Source organism: Podarcis bocagei (assembly GCF_964188305.1).
Source record: "Podarcis bocagei genome assembly, chromosome: 9".
In the NCBI taxonomy this organism is placed as follows: domain Eukaryota; kingdom Metazoa; phylum Chordata; class Lepidosauria; order Squamata; family Lacertidae; genus Podarcis; species Podarcis bocagei.
This window is the reverse complement of record NC_138134.1, coordinates 24,035,875-24,060,417: the sequence shown is the minus strand read 5'-3', so window position 1 is coordinate 24,060,417 and position 24,543 is coordinate 24,035,875. Positions and strand designations below refer to the sequence as shown.

The following is a 24,543-nucleotide window of genomic DNA, read 5'->3' as shown; positions in this document are numbered from 1 at the left end:
GGTTGGGGGTTTTGTGTGTTTTACTGTTATCTGCATCGTGCGAAAATGATAACTAACAATAAAAATAATAAATAATGAAACCCAATGTATGCAGCAAATAAAAACTATACTCAACATGAAACTGCTTTGAAAAAGGACGAAAAGCAGCTGGGAGAGGGGCAGATTATGAGCGTAGAAACAGCAGGGTGAGGGGGTGGTTCATCTTCGCCACACTTGGTATTTCCTCACCCCAAACAAAAGTTTTGTATGTAAAAGACACCTGGCATTTTCAGGCAGGTCTGAAATCCTGCGATAGAACTGGTTCTAGCCAGCATAGACAACAATGAGCTAGATGGACTAACAGCCTGATGGACTAATGGGTAGAAGACCCTTCCTAAAGGCTAGATTTTCCCTCACTAGGATTTTAAAAGGTGGGGAAAGACCTACTTTTTGAAATCTGCCACTTGGAGGTGGGGATCCCTACAGAATAGGGGGCTGTATCACAACAATGTGGTCCTTTCCCTACAAGGTGCTGAGATATATATATGTGTGTGTGTTTGTGTGTGTGTTATGCATTTGAAACTTAAAGAAAACAGCTTTACAAAACAGAAGGAACTACACAAATCTTTCGGTTTCTATGTGCTGCCACTAGCCCCTGTAGATGTTCTATTAAGTTACATGAGATACCATTTAGATCAGCGGAAAAGTGCGGCATGCATAAAATGCTCCACTGGTGCCAGCCAGGGCAGGACCATCCAAGCCCTGCTCTTTTGTTTATTTTCCCTAATGCAATTAAGAGGCAGTTCTGAATTGTAGCAGCTTAACTCCTTACTGATCTTAAAGGTCTTTCAAGTGTGACTAATGAGGCCATGTGGGAGATTGCTGCAGGTTGATGCCTCCCGGCCTCTTACCATATCTTGTCGCCTCCTTCCCTCAACTCAGTATATGAGGACCTCGAGAAGATGCTTTTCAGGCATTGCTTCAGGCATTTTAAATATTTGACTTCATGGAACTCGGGAGAAGCAGAAGCCAGCTGTGGGTGCACATTAATGCACGCCCAACGTGACAATGGCGTGCACTGATTATCTTCCAGGCGGTGCTCAAATGAGATTTTGAGCGTGGAAGATCAGCTTCAAGTTTTTAAAACTAGAAATCTAGGGCAGCATCAAGACTGCAGAAATGGCTCCTCCACTTTTTGCTGACATGGAACAGCACGTACAGTGCGTAACTTACTTATTTAGTTGCTATACTATCTAATAATTTTATTTGCGGTATTTCTTTCACACACTGGTGCACAATATAAAAACCAAACAAAGCTAAGAGTCTGTTTTTAAGGGGTAGGGGAGGACTAATGAGGGGGTATAAGCTAAGAAAGGAATTTCTGTTACATACCTCAATTTACTTTCTCCCATTTTCTTGGGGAACGTTCAATTCTCTTGAAAGTTTAGACTGATTTTTCCCCTTAAATGAATGGGAATGTAACAGTTTCAAATCTATTTCAGATACCAGATTTCAGCCACTGGATAAGGCAATTTCATTCCTCTGGGCATTTGGGAACAGAGGAAGTTCAGGTGTTCATGCTGCTGTTTCTAGGATTGGGTAGGTATGTTAATGTTTCAGATGGAAAAATGTATGAAGGTGGTTTATATGTAGTTATTGAGGCTATGCAGAATAGATGTACGATGTAGAGTGCTGCCCAGTCACGTACATGAAGTCTTGCACAAGATTATCACAATGTGCGCTTGTGCTAAATTCAAGTTGTGTAGCAAAATCTTGTTCTTGCACAACAGTCCACAGAACAGTATCTCTGCCAGAATGTCTTGTGTTGGCATATTGCTCAATCCAACCCAATGTACTTTACTGCTTTAAATATGGATATTTTAAAAACTAGTTTACTATTGCCAGCCACTTTGGGGACTTACTTTGGGGAGTCAAAAGCAAGCGTTACAAAATTTGTAAACAAACACATTTTCAAAACAGTGACACTTCGGAATGGTCCCATGATTGCATCCAGAAGACTGCATTCAGGGGATTGCACAGGCAGAGGGCCTTCTCAGTGGTGGTGCCCGTCCTGTGGAATGCCCTCCCATCAGATGTCAAGGAAATAAACAACTATCTGATTTTTAGAAGACATCTGAAGGCAGCCCTGTTTTGGGAAGTTTTTAATGTTCAATGTTTTATCGTGTTTTAATATTCTGCTGGGAGCCACCCAGAGTGGCTGGGGAAACCCATTATGTCAGATGGGTGACATAAAAATAAAACAACAACAACAACAACAACAACTCCTCATGTAATACTGAGGCAAACTCATTCTGCCCAGTCTGCAAGCCCCACATGGGGCAGAGGACTATCTGTATTGGCCATCTTTAAGCAACTGATCCAAAACAGCCTATATAACATAGCGACGTGCCTTAAAAAACTGTAGATTATTGTCAAGATGACTGAGAAACAAAATGCTGTCATTTCACATACTTGACATCTCTGGCAGCTGTGTTTTTTATTATTAAAAAAAACCCTATTCAATGCAAAAGCGCCAAAATTCACACAGATTTGGTACCAGGATATCAGTTAACAGATCTTTACCATCATTTTGTAATGAACAGCTTTGATGGAGATGAAAAAACTCAGATTCCATCTTGAAAAATAAGGACCATCAGGCATGAAGCTTCCAGAAAGGCAGGTTTAATCCTGACAACTCTGTGCCCATTGAAACAGACAGTCTGTTGTTGAAAGAATATCAGTCTGACCAATGATGCCTTTTTTTGCCACATGGATAATCATAAGGGAAGAGAATGAACAATGTCATCCTATGCATGCTTATACTTGGAAAGAAATGCCATTTTGTTGAATGGTGCAGACACAGTAAGTATGTTTAGGGCTGAATCCCATGCACACCTGCAAGGGAATAAGATCCACTGACATCAACGGGGGCTTACTTCCAAGTAAACATATACAGGAAGCCAGAATATCAACCAATTCTTTACAGTACTGTGACAGATTCATAAGGGCACTTACCCGCTTCCTGTGTGGACTGATCTCCAGCTTCATCATTGCACATTTGTTTAAAGTATTTAAACGCCTATGCAGGGAAGAAAGCAAAACAAAACAAGATTAACAGTAAACCTGTCATTCTGTGAAACTAACTATTTCAAATAAAAGATCATCTTGGAAGGTCTCACTAAGCTTATTTACATGCAAATGCCCCAAAGGAGAGCCCCAGAATAGCACATATGTTTAATTAACACCAAGTTACATCAGCTGGATACCAGATTCTGTAGAGTGGTTGGGATGCAGATGCAGAAGCGTAAGAAAAAGCTGTCCTGAAGCAGTTCCTTATGAGTCAGGACCATAAAGGAGAGCTTGTTCAGCCAGAAGCCATGATATGTGGGTAATTGGAGTGTGGCTCTTCTTCTAATGGAAAACTACCAAGCCCTTCCAGAGACTGAACTTTCTTGGAATGCTGCGCTCTATGCATGCAATCAGGAGTTAAGATATTTTGGAATAAACCGTCTGCATCTAGCACGGTGCTCAAATGGCCTTAAGGAGACATCGGAACTGAAAAAGAACATCTGAGAACTGCCAGCCATTTCCCCTTAATACGGTGCAATTTCACACAAGCTGGCTCAAAATGGACTTGGGAGAGATGGGAGAAATTGCTACTGCTGTTTAGCCTTATCGATTCAATTGCCTCCTAGAATATCTCTGTGTGACCACCTCCCTGATTTTCTTTAGCTTTTTCCTCAAAACTCGGCTTTTCCAGAACATGATCATCTCCGTAGTCCCTACTGTAACTAAGGCAAAAGGAATGTTCACATGTTACATTCAACAAGTGTACAATATGTTTATACAACAGCTGGGCCATTACATTCACATGTAATGCTTAACATGTGTAGAGTCTGTGTAACTGAAGTACAGTGGTACCTCGGGTTACATAAGCTTCAGGTTACATACGCTTCAGGTTACAGACTCCACTAACCCAGAAAAAGTGCTTCAGGTTAAGAACTCTGCTTCAGGATGAGAACAGAAATCGTGCTTCAGCGGTGCGGCAGCAGCAGGAGGCCCCGTTAGCTAAAGTGGTGCTTCAGGTTAAGTACAGTTTCAGGTTAAGTACGGACCTCCGGAATGAATTAAGTACTTAACCCGAGGTACCACTGTACCAGTTTTCTGCCTCTATGAATGCACATTCAAGTGTTGGTGTGAATGTAACCTGTTGATTTGTACAGCTCAACGATTTGTGTATGCAGATTGTACACACGTTTAATGTGAATAACTGTACTAATAAACAGCCAAACTATTTGCGTACACAGGTACACATATTGCACACTCGTTGAATGGAACATGTGGAAGGGTTTGCAGGACTGCTCACATGTGTTGAGGCAGCTTGTACCAGTGTTCAGTGTAACATCTGAACAAGTCCAGCTGGGATAGGAAGAGCATGAGGTTCTTAATCTCAGAGTTGTGGGTTCAAGCCCCATGTTGGGCAAGAGATTCCTGCACTGCAGGGGGCTGGACTGGATGACCCTCGTGGTCCCTTCCAACTGTACAGTTCTATGATTCTAAGCCTAATTTCTCCAGGGAATACACCCATTTTAAATGATCAGAAGTTACAGCAACAAAGGAACAGGCAACAATAATTGTAATTTATCATGAATATTACTGTACATACAAAATCCTGGGGCAGAGGGGAAATCACTCTTTTCTTGACCAGATCAGACGGAATCCTTCTACCCGTATGTCTTTGTGTGGTGCAGCTTACTGAATCTGTTTTCATTTCCTCCCCCCTGCCCCACCTACCAAGCTAAAGCCTCAAAGAAGAAAAGTAATTTCCCACACATCAGGTGCCTAGATTGTTCTTTTCATTCTGTAATATAATTATTTTCAGTATAGCTCCGGGAGAACTCTGCTAATCTATTCCCAAAACGAAGAAAATCAGATTACTTCTCTCTCTCTCTCTCAAGGTTGTACAATTTTTCTCATAATTTTACACCAACACACAAAAATTAAACAAAAAGGATTGCTGGGTTGTTATTTTAAGTGCAAGTGGTTAATTAAAGTGAGCTTACCAGTAAAGATACTACTTCTTTTTTATTTTTATTAAATAATACAAGTTACAAAGTATAAATAAAAATGTGCACCCCACCCTCGAGACCATTCCATTGTAACTATCTAACCTCCCAAAATTTCAGCACCTCTTGCGATGGCTTGACCACTTTCCGTTTTCTTAGTACAAATACCTTCCATATCTCCTCAGAATCATTCCTCCTCCATATTCCCTGTCTTACCTTGATAGCACACATTAATTTATCATTAATAGCTATATCTCACACCTCTTTATACCATTCTTCCATCTGATAGTTACCTTGACCCTTCCACTTCCTAGCTATAATAACTTGTGCGGCTGTCAATAAATTTGTGAGCAAGTATTTCATAGCCTGCGTGCCATCCACCCTGCCATAAATTGATAACAATGCTACCTCTGGACTTCCAGTCAGCTTTAGCCCTGTGATTTCTGTTATCTCCTTAAACACCTTTTGCCAAAACATTTCACTTGACCACAAGAGATGCAATGCTTTGGGGTCAAAGTACATGAGACCTGGCTCAATTCCGGCATTACCCACTAGGACACAACACTACTACAGTTTAGCATAGGGGTGGCAACCTTTTTTGGGGTCCATGGGCACATTTGTGAACCAGAGAAACCAGCTGTCACAGGGGCCCTGTGGCAGGCCACATTCAGTCACACATGTATGCTTCACCAACTGGAGAGAAAAATGAACAGGAGATCCTACACTGAGATAATATGAGGGGCAAGAGGGCTTAACCTCAAGAGGTCTAGAGCAGGGCCAGCCAATCCAGATGTGGATGGACTAAAACCTTTCATCATCCATTGGCCATGCTGGCTGGGGCTGATGGAGATGGGAGTCCAACAATATTTGGAGAGTACAATGGCTATGTTGGTCAAGCAGGAACCTGGAGTTAAATAAATGTAGGATCTCCTGATTCAGTTTTTCACTTCTTCTCCAAGTGAGAGGAATGGAGGAGAGAGTACAGGGGACCAAGGTCTGCTTCCAAACCCAGGAGGTGTCCCACAGGGACTGCCTTCCAGGAATCCCTAAACATGTTTCTTACAGTATTTTATTGTTATAGTGATGTTTTAGCGGCTGTTTTTTCCCACGTGCACAAGCTGTTATTTATGTCTTGTTTTTATCTGTATGGGCCTATGGCCGTAATAAATATCTCGAATCTAAAATCTGTTTCCGTTTAATTTACAAAAATTATATAAAATAACTAATTAAACTTCCGATACATCAAATGAAATTAAGGGGCAACATTAAGATGGCTTGTGCATGCCTTCCTCCTTAAAAATACAGTGGTACCTCGGGTTACAGATGCTTCAGGTTACAGACTCTGCTAGCCCAGAAATAGTACCTCGGGTTAAGAACTTTGTTTCAGGATAAGAACAGAAAGTGTGTGGCGGTGGCGCAGTGGCAGCGGGAGGCCCCATTTAGCTAAAGTGGTACCTCAGGTTAAGAACAGTTTCAGGTTAAGAATGGACCTCCAGAGCGAATTAAGTTTGTAACCAGAAGTACTACTGTAATGGAAAAAAGGGAAAGAATCTCCCAGTTTGGATCTCCAGGTTTGTTTTACATAAACATTTGCACATTTTACAGCACTGGTCCCCACATGGAGTTTTCTCTAGTTTCAACCTGTTGCATTTAACCAGCCCAACCACTTTGATCTGTCAGAGAAAACATATTTCCAGCTGGCCTGATAAGAGCTTTGATTTCACCAAGATTATCTGTAGCCTGCTCTTCAAAATAAGACCCTTAGGCAGCTGAAATAGATAAGTGTAGAGACAGTGAAAACTATTTCCTTGGAGGTACCTTCAGAAGTTTAAACATACACTTTGCAGAAAGGCAAACAGAAAAGAAGCAGAACGCTAAACAAAGCAACCCTTTAAAATGAAAGAAGGACACAACATAGTAAGTCTAATTTTAAGATCCCAGTTTTAAGAGTGAACATTCAGAGCAGGGTTTCCCAAACTTGGGTCTCCAGCTGTTTTTGGACTACAACTCCCATCTTCCCTAGCTAGCAGGACCAGTGGTCAGGGATGATGGGAATTGTAGTCCAAAAACAGCTGGAGACCCAAGTTTGGGAAACCTTGATTCAGAATATAGCTACACACACACACACACACACACACACACACACACACACACACTGCATATATAAGAGGAAGTGCAGTAGTGCAGTAGGAGAACATCTCATTGGTAAGCAGAAGGTCCAGGTTCAATTCCCAGTATCTCCCAAGTAGTGTGACAGTGATCCCTGCCTGAAATCCTGGATAGTCACAAGCAGTCCTTGTAGGGCTAGATGGGTCAATGGACCAATACTAGGCTAGGTGGACCCATGGTCTGATGCAGAAGAAGGGAAGGCAGTTTCCTACATCATTATGTGTAAAGATCTGAAAATTGATGCTATACTATTTGGGAATCACCACCAGCAACATAATGATACTGGAGCTGGCATTACAATCAGAATAACTACCTAAAGGACATTTTCATTCCCCCTAAGATATTAAGTGCATGGAAAACAACTGCTGGCTGAGAAAGGTATTTGGATGTTGCTTAGCAGCTGTGCACACTTAAAGGGGTAATCTGGTACGCCCTGAAATGGATGTTGTAGCACAATCCTAGACATACTTAACCCGAAGTACTGTAAGTTCTGCTCAGTTCAGTGAGGTCAACTCCCAAGGAAGCAGGTACGGGGTTGTAGCCTAACAACAAAAACATTTATCCATGTGGCTTAAAAAACAACTTTGCCTTCTACTAACTCTAAGAATCTAAAAAATACCACAGCAACTTGCTGGAAGCTGGCTTCTAGAGAAGGAAAAAAAAGGAAGAAATCTGGAATCCTGACAAAAACAAGAACCCACAAGATTCATGTTGTTTGCATGCCGTTGTGTTAAGTGATTTTAAATCCTGCATAATCAAGTGTTTAAATCATGCAGGCACCCCCGATGAATAGGGGAAGATCCCTGCTTCAGAATTTTACCCTATCCTAAACTTCTAGGGAGCTTCGGTGGGGGGCGGGGGGAGGAAAGAGGACCAAGACAATGGGCACAGGGCTTACCAGCCTGAGCCCACCGTCCCTTGGTAAGTGACAATCACAAAAGAAAACAGAATGCCTGAAGAGGCAATGGTGAAAACTGAGATATATGATTATTCCTAATCGAAGCTGGGGTATTTATACCATTGTTATTTCATGGAGAAGACAAACTTAACAGAAGGGGAAAGTGCACACAATGGAATTCCTCAGCCACACCGCAAACCCAGTTCCCTCCTGGTTTCAGTGTTTAAAAGACACTTGCACCCCAAACAGCAAATCAAATACTCGTCCAGCCCTCAGGCTGGGGCCTCCCCACACGCTGCTGCTGCTGCTGCTGTTGCTGCTGCTGCTGCTGCCCCTTCTTCAGCTGAGGAAAGGCAAAATGCCTGTGCATAACTTGTGAAGCACCTTCTAAGTGCATTCATTCTATCAAGTTTACAGCAGCAAAATCAAGTCCTGTAACACACTTGACTGAATGAAGAGAGTCAATGCTTGGTTAGACTTGTAAATACAATCTGATTGCAATTGATGAGACACATTATTGAACAGAGGCAAATGATTTTTCTTTTTAAAAACTCCTAAACCCATTTATGATGGTGGTTTTCTGCAAAATGTTAAGACCTACATACACTGAGTCAATCCATTTCACTTTTGTTGCTGCTGCTTCGGCTGAAAACAAATTTAGAATGCATCCTTGAGACACTCAAACTTAGCTCAGCATATTCTTGCGATCACCAGATAAACCACAAAGGCTACAGCTCTGAACCACAGTCTTTAAAATGCTATGACAATATCAGTTTTCCAAACACTAACCCCCTTGGATTAACTTGCAAATCACATTTTGCAAATTATGGTAACAATCAGAAGTAAATGCTATTCATTTCACCAAATAGAATATAAGCATGTCTTTTGAATGTTGTTCCCTTGAGTAAAGGATTCTCCAGATAGATTTCTCCCCAACCCGCCCTCCCAAAAAAGGAAAGAAAAATGATTTCCTTTTCTTAAGGGTTGACAACCATGCAAAATCCACATCTGCATTTATGTACCATGTTAAAAATGGCTGGTTTTATTATTTAGCATTACATGCTCACATCCAAAAACGTCAATTTAAGACTCCTCACTGAAGAAATTTGCAAAAAATAACTTTCGCCCCCTAAAATGGCACACCCTAACTTGATTGCTTTGAGGCTGAATGGGTGTAAGAGAGATTCAGAGGGAGGTTGCGCAATCACACACATTTAGCCTTGAGTCCATGGTGGCCGTGTTCAAGTCCCAAACAAGACCTTGCAGTAGTTCTGAGTCAGGTATTGCATTTTTTAGCTGGAGGCAGAAGTGGTGACTGTCCATGAAGCTGAATCCAAGAAGATGGTTTCTTCCCATGGTATTCCAAGTACAGGAACCAGTGCCGAATTTACGTTTAAGCTAAACAAGCTATAGCTTAGGGTCCCACTCTCTTGGCCCCCCCCCAAAAAAAAAATTAAAGGAAAAAAACTGGATGTACATTTCTAAAATGTAAGATAAAAAACAAATAAAATAAAACCTACATACAGCAACAGTGTTTTGTGTTGTGTAGGCTCCTATGATGTAAATAATGGGCCCCACCTGCTAGCCTGCTCCCTAAAATATCACTTGTTTGCTCATTTCTATATATAAGGTGCCTACATTCTGCACGGACTGGTTGCATGGCAACATGTGCAAATGGCTTTAGATACCTATTAGGTCCATACATTACCATTTAGCATATATTCAACACAAAAAACAGGTACAATTTGTTGTTGACAAAGGACAGCTGGACATATAAAGGGCCTCATTACCTTCAGTAGCTTGGGGCCTCATCAAACTTAAATCCAGCTCTGACAGGAACGCAGAATTCATTTATGATGAATATATAGCAACAAATGCTTTGGATTTCGGAGAATATTTGGAATTGACAACCAGACAATAAAAAGACTGGCGCTGACCCTACCCTTCCACTTGAAAGTATCCTTTTTTTGAAGCAATCTTTCCCCCACATACCTGCACAAAGCTTCAATGGCGTCTCTGTCCAGAAAGTCATGTTCTCTCTTGACTGAAGAAATGTCAATGGGAAATATCAGATCTGCAAGAAACAAGATGGATGGGCAATCAAAAAGAATGCTATTCCCAGAGATAAAACTTATTTCAAAGCAACCGTCTGTCTCCAAGACATCAGACGCAAGGGACCGGCTCCTGCAAGATAAATTTCCCTTCATACAGCCTTGGATGGGTGACAGGAGCCTGCTTCTCATATGGAACCTTTAACACACAGGACTGGCAAGTGAAAATTCCCATGTGTCACAGGAAGGAAAAGGGGCGGAGGGAGAGCGAGCAAAGCACAGAGGAGAAAACCAAGTCCACAATTGCATGAGCGGAGAAAAACCTTACTGAACTTTAAAACAAACAATTTAACGTTTTGAGGAAGCTTTCCAGGAGTCGGCATGCGCTGCATTTAGGCAATAGGTTAGCGATTCCAAAAGCACTGGAAGGCAATGATGTGGAGAAATAAAACACAGCCTTGAGAGTAGCCAAGCAGCTATCTTTGGATAAACTGACACTGACACTCTGTTATGAAGAGTTATGAACTGAACAGAGGGGAGAAACAAGCTGCTAGGAGCCTCGTGTTGTTTCCCATTCCCTGAAAACAATGCAGCAGGCCAGGCCTGCATGTTGGGGACCTACCACCCATCCGCCGTGTCTGGTGGTCCACAAGAGAGCTGGATAAGCTTCTCCTGTTTGTGCTGCCTGTCTGGGATTGCAGAAACAGGGGCTTGTCAAGCACCTGGCAGGCCGCAATAGGCGGCTGGTGGGCTGTGTTTGCTTTCCCAGTTGTGGAGACCTGTCTTAGATAAACACTTGGGGTAGGGTGGGCAGCAAGGAGGAAGCAACAGCAGTGGCTGGAGTCTGGAAATCTACAGCTGCTTTGCAACTGAAACAGACATTTTTTTTTATTTTTTTTTGCCACTCTCTACAGATTCCTGAACCGGCAGATGGGTCGATTTCACATTCCTCACACAGCCAGAACTCCCCACCGCTACAGCGAATGGTTCTATGTAGGACATCTCAGGAGGGCTTTCCCCCCAGGCCCCATGCTTGACAAGCATGAATACTCTATTGTGTAAACTTTTACCTGATGCAGAGCAAGGTCTCTTTTGCGGCTCCTGCATGCCGAGAATTGGTATGATGATTTCTATCATGTGAAGGGACAATCTTTTGACTTTAGGGGTGGCCCACCACCGAGACCATAGAACACCGGTCCTGAAAGACCTACATTGGCTCCCAGTACGTTTCTGAGCACAATTCAAAGTGTTGGTGCTGACCTTTAAAGCCCTAAATGGCCTCTGCCCAGTATACCTGAAGGAACATCTCCACCCCCATTGTTCAGCCTGGACACTGAGGTCCAGCGCCAAGGGCCTTCTGGTGGTTCCTTCACTGAAAGAAGTGAGGTTATAGGGAACCAGGCAGAGGGCCTTCTCGGTAGTGGCACCTGTCCATCAGATGTCAAGGAAATAAACAACTATCTGACTTTTTAGAAGACATCTGAAGGCAACCTTGTTTTGGGAAGTGTTTAATGTTTTATCGCTTTATTATTATTATTTGGTTGGGAGCCACCCAGAGTGGCTGGGGAAACCCAGCCAGATGGGCAGGGTAAAATAAATTCTCCTTCTTCTTAAATGGGAAGTTAGCATTGACATAGTGTAAAAATGGGCAGTCTGTGGCACTGCAGATGCTTCTGGATTCCAACTCAGCATGGCAAATGGCAAGGGATGATAGGAGTCCAACAGCATCCCAATAGAGGTTTTCTACCCAGGAACGGACTCTGGTAATCTTTCATAATACGGCGCCCCGTGTGAGGCCAAAATGTGGCACCACCACCAAATGGACCTTCTCAATTTTGCATCACTGACAATGTTTACATGAACATTCCTATAAAAAGATTATGTCTTTATGCACAAATCATTATAGCCAGATCATGTACATTCAGACAAAAAGTTTCAGCCCTCTCTACTGAAGTCCTAAGCCAGGCTTGCATGACTTCCAACTCACCAAGCCAAATATGGTTCCTTCGGGGCGACTCAAGAAACCTCCTCATTATCCTTCCAGAACCACAAAAACAGGGCACCTTGGGAGCCACAAGCCATGAATTGTGGGCCCTGTTTGCCTTGGTGAGTCATCAGCCTCTCAGACCGACCACAAGCTAGCTAGCTAGAAATGCCATGCGTGGCAATGGAACCATGAAGCTAGGTTTGATGGGGGAGCTTTTGATTATTTATATAAATTATGAAAATAATAACCAAGAGGTTTAGTATGTGTGCACATCCTTACATTAGAGAAAGGCTTCCTAGAGATTATGCACCTTGGCAGAGAAAAGGAACCAAAGTGTTCAGGAAAACCAAACTTGTCCAAATATAGGATTTTGAACAAAGGAGTTGGACAATAGCAAGAGCTATCCTGCACGCTGATTTTCTTTTTTAAAAAATTACTTTTCTTGGCTCTGTGTCAGTACCAAATGTGAATAACATAATAGAAGGAAACTCAGTTGCTAAACAGATAAACAAAAGCATAGCCAAGTGTTGTCTCTGCAAGTGTTATTAGCGCCACCGGTTGCCAGAGCAGCTGCCAATTAAAGCCTGTCTCAATGGCTCATCAAGAACATGCTTCGCACTGCTGTAACTTCCACCACTAAATAATGAACTATCACTATGCAGTTATAATGAACAGCTGGGGGGAAGAAGTGATGCCGAAGTGTTCTGGCAAATCTGTTGGGACACAGTACCAACAGATTTAACTTCTGTCAGATGCACTGAAAAAATGCACCTATGTGCACCTGTGCAGTGACTTCAGCTCCCTGATTCTGCCTCTTACTTACCTACATAAGATCTGTCCTGCCTTTCCCCAGCTGGGCGCCCTCTAAAAGCTTTGGCCTGTAACTCCCACCATCCCTGACTAGTGGTCCCGTTGACAAGGGCTGATGGGAGTTGGGAGAGATGCAAAAGAGAGATAGGCTGATCTATCCTATTTGGAAATACCGTATTTTTCGCCCTATAGGACGCACTTTTTCCCCTCCAAAAATGAAGGGGAAATGTGTGTGCGTCCTATGGGGCGAATGCAGACTTTCGCTGAAGCCTGGAGAGCAAGAGGGGTCGGTGCGCACCGACCCCTCTTGCTCTCCAGGCTTCAGGAAGCTATCCGCAAACCTTGGGAGCCGGTCTCCCAAGGCTTGCGGAGACCTGCCTGCATCCCGAAGCCTGGGGCGTGCTGTGCAGCGGGCCCCGGGCTTCAGGCAGTTATCTGCAAGCCTGGGGAGACCGGCACGACTTTTAGGGCGCACCTAGTTTGGGGGGGAATAATTCTTTTTCTTTATCACCCCCCAAAAAAACCCTAGGTGCGCCCTATGGGCCAGTTACCGCAAAAAATACGGTAACAGCGATGGGCCTAAATCACTTTAGAGGAGCAATGACACAGAAAGCAGCACTGTTGCTTACCTTCATATAGCTGAGCGTATTGTGGAAACCCTGCTGCCCGCAGCCAATCACAAGCCTCTTTGGCCTCAATCTCTGGAAGATAAAGAGAAGACAATTCAGAGTTGAGATGTGCAAAGCAAAATGATTCCCCCCTCCTATTCAATTTTTTTTTTTAAAAAAGAGAAACTGTGCTTCAAAAATATGCATATATTCAGCAGTGACCTTGGAGAAATAGAAATTATTTCCCAAGTGCTATTATTTCAAGTTTTGATTTCCTTGTATATTTTCACAGCTTAATTCTACTACTTAAGAACGCTACTCCAGATGTACTTGAAGTGACACCTTAAATTTTCAACGTGCTTAATGGCTGCAATCCAGAGCTATGCATTGGTGCTAGCGCAGTGCTTTCACAGAGCTACAAAAGTAAAAGAGGTGCTTTTCATTGTCTTTTGGGGTACCTGGGTTGGGTCAGAATTGCTGGCTCGTAACTTCTTTGCAGAAAGAAACCTTGGCAAAAGTATATATGTATTTTAAAAAATTAGATAATGCCGGCTAAATTAACACCACTGAAAACTTCCAAATAAAAATGAGCAGCATTCAACAAATCATGTCGCTTTTGATACTATGATTTTTCAGACTGAAATACTTAGTGAAGCCAATAACCAACCTTTCTGCATCGTGTAAATAATACCGACAAACCTAAACCCTGAGAACAAGTGGCACATTGTTTTACATTCGCTCAACCACACGTTCGCTACCCAGGTTAAAAGTGGAGGAAGACTGGAGGTCTCCACGGCATTTACGAGTGACTCAGTTTACATACCGCTTATTTGCTCCAAGTATATATATTTTTTGCACTTCGCTCCTTGAAAATATACTATTTGGCAGGCTACAGCCATTCACAAGTATGCACTGGAGGCCAGGAGAAAGGGAATACGTGCAGATCGTTGAGTTACATGCTCTGTTTTCTTATCAAGCATGCCAACACGTCTAATTAATTTGGGTTCTGGTTCCAGGATACAGACGAAGGCTGACAGGTAAAAAACTTGGATTAGCTGAAGAAAATAAAAAGCTCCAGTTGACCCCTCAGGAGCCTTGGTTGTACTGCACCTCTCCCAAGGTCCTAAGTCAGAACTTAATGGAAATTTAAGTCAATTCCAACAGAAAGGTGGTGCAAAAGAAAGAAAAGAAAAGGATATTTTTGCTCCCTTTTAAACTACGACACAGAATGCCAACTGTGCCAGCTATTGGAGACGCAGCTGAAAGGACTCAAACCCACACAGGGCATCTGAAAATGGCAGCCAGACATCTAATGGGGGTTCTGCCCAGGAAACAGTATTTGAGGGCCTCTTTGTGGGCAGTTTTAGTCATGCTCCTAATGGAAATCTGACCTGCCCCTGCGCTGCAGTTGGCAACAGGAGCTCCCAACCTGCACCCTGCTATTGCTGTCTATGAGGGAAAAAATATAATTCTTTGGGGGTGGGGTGGGTGCTTTAAAGATATGATAAGTACATAGCCTAAACCCCTTGATGTGGCTTGCAAGTAATGCGATTTATGCACTGTGTAGTTGGGCCCCCAAATCTGTCTAAAATCTGGCACCTTGAGACATTTAAAGGTTTCATGGTTGGGCATATGAGAGAGACCTGATCTCATATATCCCCCTAGTCTTGCTCCCTCTCTACACCTTCCCCTCATATCAGTCTCAGCTAAGACCACAGGTATGGCAGCCTCAGGACTAGGGGGACCTAATTTGGCCCTTCAGGCTTCTGGGATTCTTCTCAGGCCACGCTCTCTCTTTCCAGACCTGTTTCTTATGTTCCTGAGGTACTTTTGCCTGGACAGAATGTGCCCTTAGATGCTAATCATGCATTCATGATGTGTGTAGAAACTAGCCCACAGATATGTCACAAATATTGCTTGGCTCACCTTTGTCTCTAACTCTGCCCAGCACTGTCACATGACCCCAAGGTTGCCCAGAAGTGAACATGGCTGCCTGCCTGACAAAAGTTCACCATGTCTGATTAAGGCAGGCAAGACCCCCATTTCCGAAGCCTTTCCTTCTCCTTCATGACAATGCTACAGAAAGACTTTCCATGGAGAGGATAACATTACTCTGGAAGTGTAAATCCATATTTTTCTTCTAGCAAAGATCTGTGAACAGAAGCCATCAAGGATCTAGTAAACAATGGGTGGATCTTTGCTGGAAAATCTACATGACCTTTCAAGTATAACAATGGTGGTCTTCCATGATACTAATTCCAGCAGCATAACTGGGGCCTGTTCCATTATTTTGGAACAATTCCTAATTATGCTCTTAGAGAAACACATGGGCCAGTGCGGAGGGGGTCAGGTAGGAGTAAAATATGGGTGGGGGGAGGAAATATGGCAGCAACCAGCTTCAGGCCTGATCTTCTCTAAAAGTCAATTAGGCTCATAAATAGTTGAAGCTTCATTTATCTCAGAATGGAAAATCATAAAAGCTTCCCATTTTAGAGAGTTAATTTTTAAACAAAGAAAACAAAACCCCAGCTGCCAGTAGCAATTTTCTACAACTTCCTTTCTTATCACATACTATTATTTATTGGGTTTACAGCCCTAAAATATTTTTAAGTGACTAAGACTGCAATCTTATGCAGCGTTATCTAGGAGTAAACCCCAGGAAAAACCCTGCAGCATTTACTTCTGAGGAAATATGCATGGAACTGTAGAGCGGAAAGGGACCACGAGGGTCATCTAGTCCAACCCGCTGCAATGGAGGAATCTTTTGCACTATGTGTGGTTCGAACCCACAACCCTGAGATGCTCTACTGACTGGTTGGGTTGTAAGTGTATTGACTAAACTGGGCAGCCAGACAAACCAACCAACCAACCCAAAGACAACTGGCGGGTAAGATGACATGCAAAACAAAATTGGTACTTTTAAAAAGTTTTCCCCAAGTCTTAGTTTGTATACAAAGCAAGGATTTAAAATTTGTTTACAAATATTCCTTAAATTCCAAGAGAAATCTTTTCTGCTCAAAAACGTTTTGGGTTAATAAAGGCACCTGCCACTAAGATTCTGGTAGGGAACAATCAAACTCTTGCTGGTTATATCCATCCTTGGCCACTTTTAGGTAGGATGGAGGCAAAAAATATAAGACCCTTTTGAAAGCTACATTGATCCGATACGATTGCTGCAGTATTAAGGAGCAATCCTATGCATAAGAAGCTGGCATAAAGTTACACAAGATCCAAACCCCGTTCAGCAGGGGCAAGTCAGAACAGCCCCTGTTGCCATCCTGTTGCCATACCCGCTGCCTGAGATTTCACAAGCCTGCCTGCCACCGCCTGGTAACCCTTCACAGAAAGAGCTTTTAAGTCCTCTGCCTTGCTTACTAGATTTTGGGTGGTTACACAAGGGTTCTGGAGGATCCTGGAAGAACTCACAAGGCTGTCTTGAGATCCCATAAGATCTTGGACAGCCTCACAAGATCTCACGAGAGCCCCCAGAACCTGGTATGCAAGGTTCTCTAGCCCCCTTTCTATTCATTTATTGGTGACCAGCGTAAAGCTGCAGTCATATAAGTAAAATCAGCATAAATTGAGATCCTACTGTAGGATCCCGTTCTGGATTGCCAGATCACGTGACCAGGCTGATCCAGCCTAAATCCCCATACTGCACTCTTTTTTTGTGCACGAAGTAGCGCTCCCCTAAGCAAATCTTCCAGTTTAGTAAGAGAGATTTGTTTTCCCCTCAGGAACAAAGCAGAAACAGCTCAGTTTCTCCTCCCATGCCCTCAAAAGCTGGTCTATATGTTGAAATAAAGGCCAGCTTCTCTGCTATATGGCTGGGTACCAATACATATTATGCTTCCTATGGCACCATAGGTTTCGAAAACAGACACTATGAAAGGAATTCCTAAGCGTCTCTCACTTTTTCTTTCATTTGATAACGTCTTGGCTATCTGGTCTGACACCTAAAGCTTTTCCTTTTTTTAAAAAAAGCAGCAACAACTCCCTCCTCCATGCAAACAGAAACTGTGTATTCGAAGTCCTGATTATCTGGGTTGATCTGTGTGCCTGAGACTACCCTGGATGGACTGCCACTGTGGTGAATCCAAGTAGTTTTTGTAGCTAGTCCTCACCATTAACTCTATGATGCCATCACTGTCCCTGCACACATCCTCTGCCACCTCACAACGATGCTAGTATTCTCCTGATGTTGCCGTACTACAGCTACTGATAAAAATTAGGGTCCTGCAACATGCTGGTTACCTCTCACTTAACTAAGATGTGAGTCTAGACTTTGCCATAGCACTGAGGGGAGGAAGATGAGAATTGATATACAGTCTGCCTGGCCCTTGCTTTCATTGAGATAATGGCTTTGTATTCTGAAAACTAAATGCACACCAGAAGTACACAAAATTTAAACATTGCCACAGAGCCTGAAGATGTGTTGCAAATAAACATAACACCTTTGTCTCACTGGTTCCATCTCTTCCACACACTCAAAGAGTGTATTTCAGAGTGTGTCATTCTATCATCCAGCCAGGTGTTCCTCCGTTACCATATAAGCTTTGCATACTTCACTAGTGAAGTCAAACTAATACACAGATGCCTCCACTGAGGCCTTTTCTATCTATTTCTTGCCAAACATAATTAAGACATATTCCCCCTTCCTTCAAAGAAGTTCTCCTCCCTTAGTTAGCAGTGTGTGGTGTTTTCCAGGAATCAAATTTGCTTTCTAGCAAGAAAAAGCCTGGATGGCAAAAAGAAGAAGGAAGAATTAAATTCACTCAAGCGTCCCGTGATGATATAGCAAACATGACTGAAAGAACAGTATGCCCAAGAAGGGGAAGAGCTTTTTGCAAGCTGTGGATGATGAGAAATGTGTTCACTAGATAAATTAGAATGCTATCATGTTTAAACTATACTGTGCCTCCAGAAACCACAAAGAATACATTAATTTTATCTTTTGCATTTATATTATGGCCCTTGAAAACCATCCGGACACCTCACACAATTAATCACAGCTAAAGATAATTATATCCAATCAAAAAGGATTGAGAAAAGAGTCATTATTAATTAAAAATATGACATCCTACTTAGAACTAGGGGCAGAACGGAGGACAAGTGTGAAATTTAAAGTACACGAATGAAGTAAAGATGCAAAGAACAGGCTTTTTGGAATCCATTTTGTGGTAAGAAGATCATTATTTCGATCTTTTGCCTGCCTTCGCGTAGGGAACAACCCTTTTATTCATCTACTACACACATTTCCTCAATGATTCCACCACCACCACCACTCTGCAGCCCAGGTGGTACAATCTTGATGTGACTGTACCATGTAAAAAATTTCATGAAGGTTGCTTGTCCGAATGCTCCTGTCTGTCCATAAAAATAATGCTCCATGTTTGAGTATTCAGCTGGCCAGCTCAATCTGAACCAAGAGGAAGGCATTTTGGGAGGGCTCACAGTTCTGACTTACTATCTGATTCAGATGTGGTTCAACTGGCCCAAGTGGATGGGACTACTTGCATGAGTATGTGTAATATCTGAAAGAATACTCATGAACTTTGGAGTGGCCGCTCTCACCAGTGGAAATCTCCACAGGCCCTTTGAATTCAGAGAGCATTCTTGTCTCATATTACAATGCATTATAGACATACACTGTGTCACATGTACACTTTACCCATGAGCAACTACTTATGAGGGTTTAGCCAGCTGAGAAGTTTGTACCATCTCTGAAGAGTTTGTTTCCAAAAACCAACTACCTAAAGGAAGTGGAGTGTCATCCCATATGTTGATTTGCTTATATAAATAATGGAGAAAACCAAGGCCTACTTAACGTTTTGAAAGAGAATAGAATATCAAAACATTTTCCTTTACATATACACAGTATAATATTCTCAGAAAATATTACAAAAACAGGAAACAAAGAATAGTAAAATAAATAAAGCATAGAGCCATTTAGAATATGTTAAACCAAATGGATGCTGATGAAAGGATATTCATAACAGTAGAGCATGTTATCACCTTATAAAGTGGGTTGACCAAATATGAAAATAACCCTCAGCACCCAAGACAGAAGGGACACGGGTGGCACTGTGAGTTAAACCACAGAGCCTAGGACTTGCCAATCAGAAGGTTAGCGGTTCAAATCCCCGCGACGGGGTGAGCTCCCGTTGCTCGGTCCCTGCTCCTGCCAACCTAGCAGTTCTAAAGCACGTCAAAGTGCAAGTAGATAAATAGGTACCGCTCCAGCGGGAAGGTAAACGGCGTTTCTGTGCACTACTCTGGTTCGCCAGAAACGGCTTAGTCATGCTGGCCACATGACCCGGAAGCTGTGTGCTGGCTCCCTCGGCCAATAAAGCGAGATAAGCGCGGCAACCCCAGAGTCAGCCACGACTGGACCTTATGTTCAGGGGTCCCTTTACCTTTACCCAAGACAGATAGAATGAGAAAGCATGTGATGACATATGCACTTTGCTTTTCCAGAGGATTTGGATAGAAGTTGGATCCTGGATGGAATTAATGTGATCCTTGAACAGCACATAGAGCTGAAAGAGGAAGTGGGGAAAGCATAATTTTCCCAACTTCCTCCTTCAGCCCTATGCATTTTCCAAGGGAGGAGAAGGTAACCACCTTCACTAAGTCATGGCCAAGTCATGGCCAAGGGAGAGGTGTGGATCTCAGAGCTTGTGTGCACCAGGGGAAGACTTTGAGGCTGCCACCCACGTCCTGGATTAGAGGAAAGGGTCCCATCTCATTATATTCCTTCCTCAACTCAACATCAACAACACAGAGTGTTATAGCCTGGAATAAAAAATAATAAAGGATGTCGGTCTTTCAGGAGTACAAGGGTAAGTGGCCCTCCAGCTGTTTTCGGACTCTGCCCTCCAGATGTTTTCAGACTACAATTCCCATCATCCCTAGCTAACAGGACCAGTGGTCAGGGATGATGGGAGTTGTAGTCCCAAAACATCTGAAGGGCCAAGTGTGGCCATGCCTGCTCTTGTATGATAGGACTTAAACAATTGACAGCAAGCTTAAACAGTTTAAATATATTTAAATATATTTCAGTGGCACTTTACAGGATGGCAGTACATTCAGATTTTGCCTCTACAGAAGTGTAGCCAATATGAATCTTAACAAGGATTTTGTTTTTAAATGGACTATGTTGCCAATTCCTACTGAAGATAATCAAGTTGGCATTGCCAAAAACATAGGCGCACCTCTCTCCAATTTGTTACAGAAAACAGATTAGCAACGTAGTTTACTTCCTGTGTAAAGATAAAAATGTTACTTACGACTTTCTGGAATTAGCTGCTGACTTGACATGTACATACTGTTTTTTGTTTTTAAAGAGAACAAACAGAAAGATCAAATGGGGAGCTGTCTTCTTTGTCTGATCCTTAGTCCAGAACTATCAGATTTATTAAGAGTGAAAAATCTTCTAAAAGCCCAGTAAGTAAGAAACAAACAAAACAGGACAGCTCAACTTAACACATGATGTGAGGAACTTCTGCTATTTGTACTTCCTGCATGCAGGACACACACAAAGAACTCTCCTCCTAAAAAGGACTGGAAATAAGGCTTGATAAAATAAAAACTGCATCTTGTTTAGGGTGAAGATAATACATTTGATGACAATTAAGCAAGTGGGCTTTGAGAAGATTTTTCACTAGTGCTAGTGTGTGAAAACGGTCAAGATCCAAGGATCCTCAGGCATTCACCTCCAGATGGTGGATACATCAGGAGCAATCCCTGACGCCTGGGCATCTTCACTTGGTCACATGACAGGACCTGACAATCAGCTGATTGTTGCATCTTGTGCTGAACGCTTTGCAGGTACAGGTGATCACCAAGTGGAGGTTCCTCACCAGCCCTACCATACACTGAATTATAACTTTGTTAATGGTCCTACCCTGAAGGATAGCCTAGATTTAAAAAAACCCTGGTGAGGTTTTCCCAAGTGGGTCCATGGCGATGTTGTGCTCTGGTAACCTCAAGGTTAGATTACTGCAATGCATTATACATAGGGCTGCCTCTGAAGATGGTTCGGAAACTTCAGCGGGTGTAGAATTCAGCAGCCAGGTTGCTCACCAGAGCAAGACGGTTTGAGCATATTACACCGATCTTGGTCCGACTGCACTGGCTACCAGTTAGTTTCCGGGCCCAATTCAAAATGCTGGTATTGACCTATAAAGCCTTAAATGACTCAGGACTGCAATACCTCAAGGACCGCCTCTTTCCATATGAACCTACCCAGACCCTGAGATCATCTTCTGATGCCCTCCTTCGTGTGTCTCCTCCTTGAGCGGTCCGGAGGGTGGCAACACGAGAACGGGCCTTCTCTGCAGTGGCTCCCCGTCTGTGGAATGCTCTCCCCAGGGAAGTTTACCTGGCGCCTTCATTGTACACCTTTAGATGCCAGGCAAAAACGTTCCTTTTTAACCAGGCCTTTGCTTGATCTGATTTACATCCTATGCCCTTATAAAATGTGGGTTTTTTTGGGGGGGTGGCCTATTGGGTTGTTGTTTTTATTTTTATTAGGTATTTTGCAGTTTTATATCTTGATTTTATTCTTTGAACTGCCCTGAGACCCCCGGGTATAGGGTGGTATATAAACAACAACAACAACAACTTTACAATGTTGAATTCTTGTTAAATGCATACTTTATCTCATATTATGATTAAAGGGTACAGATGGCCTTATTTCTGCAGCCTCTCTTCCTTGCCTGATTAAGAATATTCTAGTCAGAGTTGTAGCTATCAGTGTGTGTGTGGGGGGGGCTAGCTGTTTTTTTTTTTGCCCTGGGTGAAGCCTCCAGAGAGGCCCCATAGAGGTTCCCAGCCTGTGTGTGTGTGTATACACAAAAGAGCGTGAAGGAGGTGCCAAACTGGGTCTTTTGACCAGGTGAGATAAAGCCTAGTTTTGCCCCTGACTCTAGTGCTCTGTACTTATGACAAGAAAAGACAAGTTAGGAGGAACAGCCATTTCCTGCTCCAAGTGCTCCAGCTCACAGCATCCACAAATACACAGAGATTGACCAGAAGCCAAGCAGGATCTTGTTCTGCCAGCTGAGCTTCAACAAGCAACGCCAGGGGAAGCCTGAGAGAAGGCGACAGTGGGCAAGCTTCATAGACAAACTCATGACCCTTCAGTGAGAACGGTATTTGGTCGAGTCCCAAAGAATCAACACTGCATTTATTTATTACAAGAGCAAAAGCAGAGCGGCCATCATGATCATAGCCGCAGGCCTACTTTTCACTGGAATCAAGAAGGCTTTCAAGTAGATGCACTGATGATCTGAGATATATCGCAAGCTGTCGGCCTCTCAGTCAGCTGGATAAGCCGGCAAGACAATGTGAGAGGGAAGAAAGCTCGGGTAAGAGCCTGTTCTCCACACCACACTGGCATGTTTTCCAATACATCAGAGTCCTGAATGACCAAATGCTATGGTACAATTCATACACCCAATTCCGGCACAGACACTTTCTGTGCTGAGGTACTTCTCCCTTAACTTTCTCAGGGGTACAAGGGTAGCTTCATAGCTTTTAAACTCATGTGCATGTCAGAAGCAATGATTCCAGGGAATATGGACAGCTCCTGAAAGCTAAGAGCACGCATAAATAGACATAAGGTGCTCAAACTGGTGCAGGATTGGCACTACAGTGGTACCTCAGGTTAAGTACTTAATTCGTTCCGGAGGTCCGTTCTTAACCTGAAACTGTCCTTAACCTGAAGCACCACTTTAGCTAATGGGGCCTCCCGCTGCTGCCGCACCGCCGGAGCACAATTTCTGTTCTCATCCTGAAGCAAAGTTCTTAACCTGAAGCACTATTTCTGGGTTAGCGGAGTCTGTAACCTGAATCGTATGTAACCTGAAGCGTATGTAACCTGAGGTACCACTGCACTTTTAGGCAGGGTATATTTTTCTTGCCTTTTTCTTGCCAGGGAAGGAGAGAGGTGCTTTTGCGATTATCTGCTTCAGCTGCCCTAAACCCCCCAAGCAAAAACCCCTGACTGGCCTAGGATACTATGTGCCTCGACTTGGCAGGGGAACGGCAGCATTCGAAATACGCCAGGCACCAAGCACATTTTGCACCTGGCTATCAGTCACTTGCAACCAAGTCAAGATACCTGGATGCCAGGATGGCGCCTGATGTCTCCACCATTTGGAGATGCATGCCCAGTGATCCTTGGATATTGCCTGTTTTCACACACTAACAACACATCCTTTAGAATTCTATGCCTCATATTTTATCTGCACAATCAGAACGAATTTCAGGAATCAAAAAGTCGCACACGACTTTCAAGCAGTCTAACCCCAAATGGCAACAAGACATTCTGTTTTGGCAAATGTAACCCTGATCTGAGGAGCCATTTGACACCTAGCTTATTTGAGTTTCTAACAGTGGGTCTAGGGCACTATGTGCCTCTCCTTGCTGCTCCGTATCAGTCAGAACAATGTTATCGGGCCAATCCTGGAATAATGATCGCATGGAATTCAGCTCAGTGAGAATGTTGTAGTCTTTACAGCTGCAAATATATACTTCAAAATGGATGTCTGATGCTGGCAGAAGACTCTCCAAAGGCAGTTGGGGCAGAGAGTAAGATTCCTAGGGCTTGATCAAAGCGTCAGTGCCATGCGTTGGGATTTGCACATTCCCATTAAGAGGAAAACCATAAATAAATTATGCAATAGGAAACACCACAGTATTTGCATACTTTATGCAGGTTGGAAAATTCAGCTTTCTTGATGCAGAATTTGAACTGCTTTGGCACAGAATCTCCATTCTTTTTTAAAAAAAAAAATACAAACAGCCATGCCTAAAAGACAAGGAATCTGAGGATCTAGTGTGGTGTGTGGCTGTGGAACCCCCAAGGACCGGAATGCAAGACTGTATAGCGTGGCAACAGAATTCTCTTGTACAGGGTGATGAATAGAATGGATTCCCATGAATCCATGCTATCATAGGGTACATTCAT

At 43.1% G+C, this 24,543-nt stretch overlaps 1 protein-coding gene across 7 annotated transcripts in view; it reads right to left on the bottom strand.

Moving 5' to 3' along the window:
* DLC1 (DLC1 Rho GTPase activating protein) overlaps positions 1–24,543 on the bottom strand; it is a 262,539-nt gene that overhangs the window by 20,520 nt on the left and 217,476 nt on the right. For all 7 annotated transcript variants that reach the window (XM_081208657.1, XM_081208660.1, XM_081208661.1 and 4 more), the window contains 3 exons: positions 13,590–13,661; positions 10,105–10,186; positions 2,995–3,058 (listed from right to left, as the gene is read on the bottom strand). In XM_081208657.1, the coding sequence (XP_081064783.1) occupies positions 2,995–3,058; positions 10,105–10,186; positions 13,590–13,661 (218 nt within the window). The remainder of the gene's footprint in view (positions 1–2,994; positions 3,059–10,104; positions 10,187–13,589; positions 13,662–24,543) is intronic.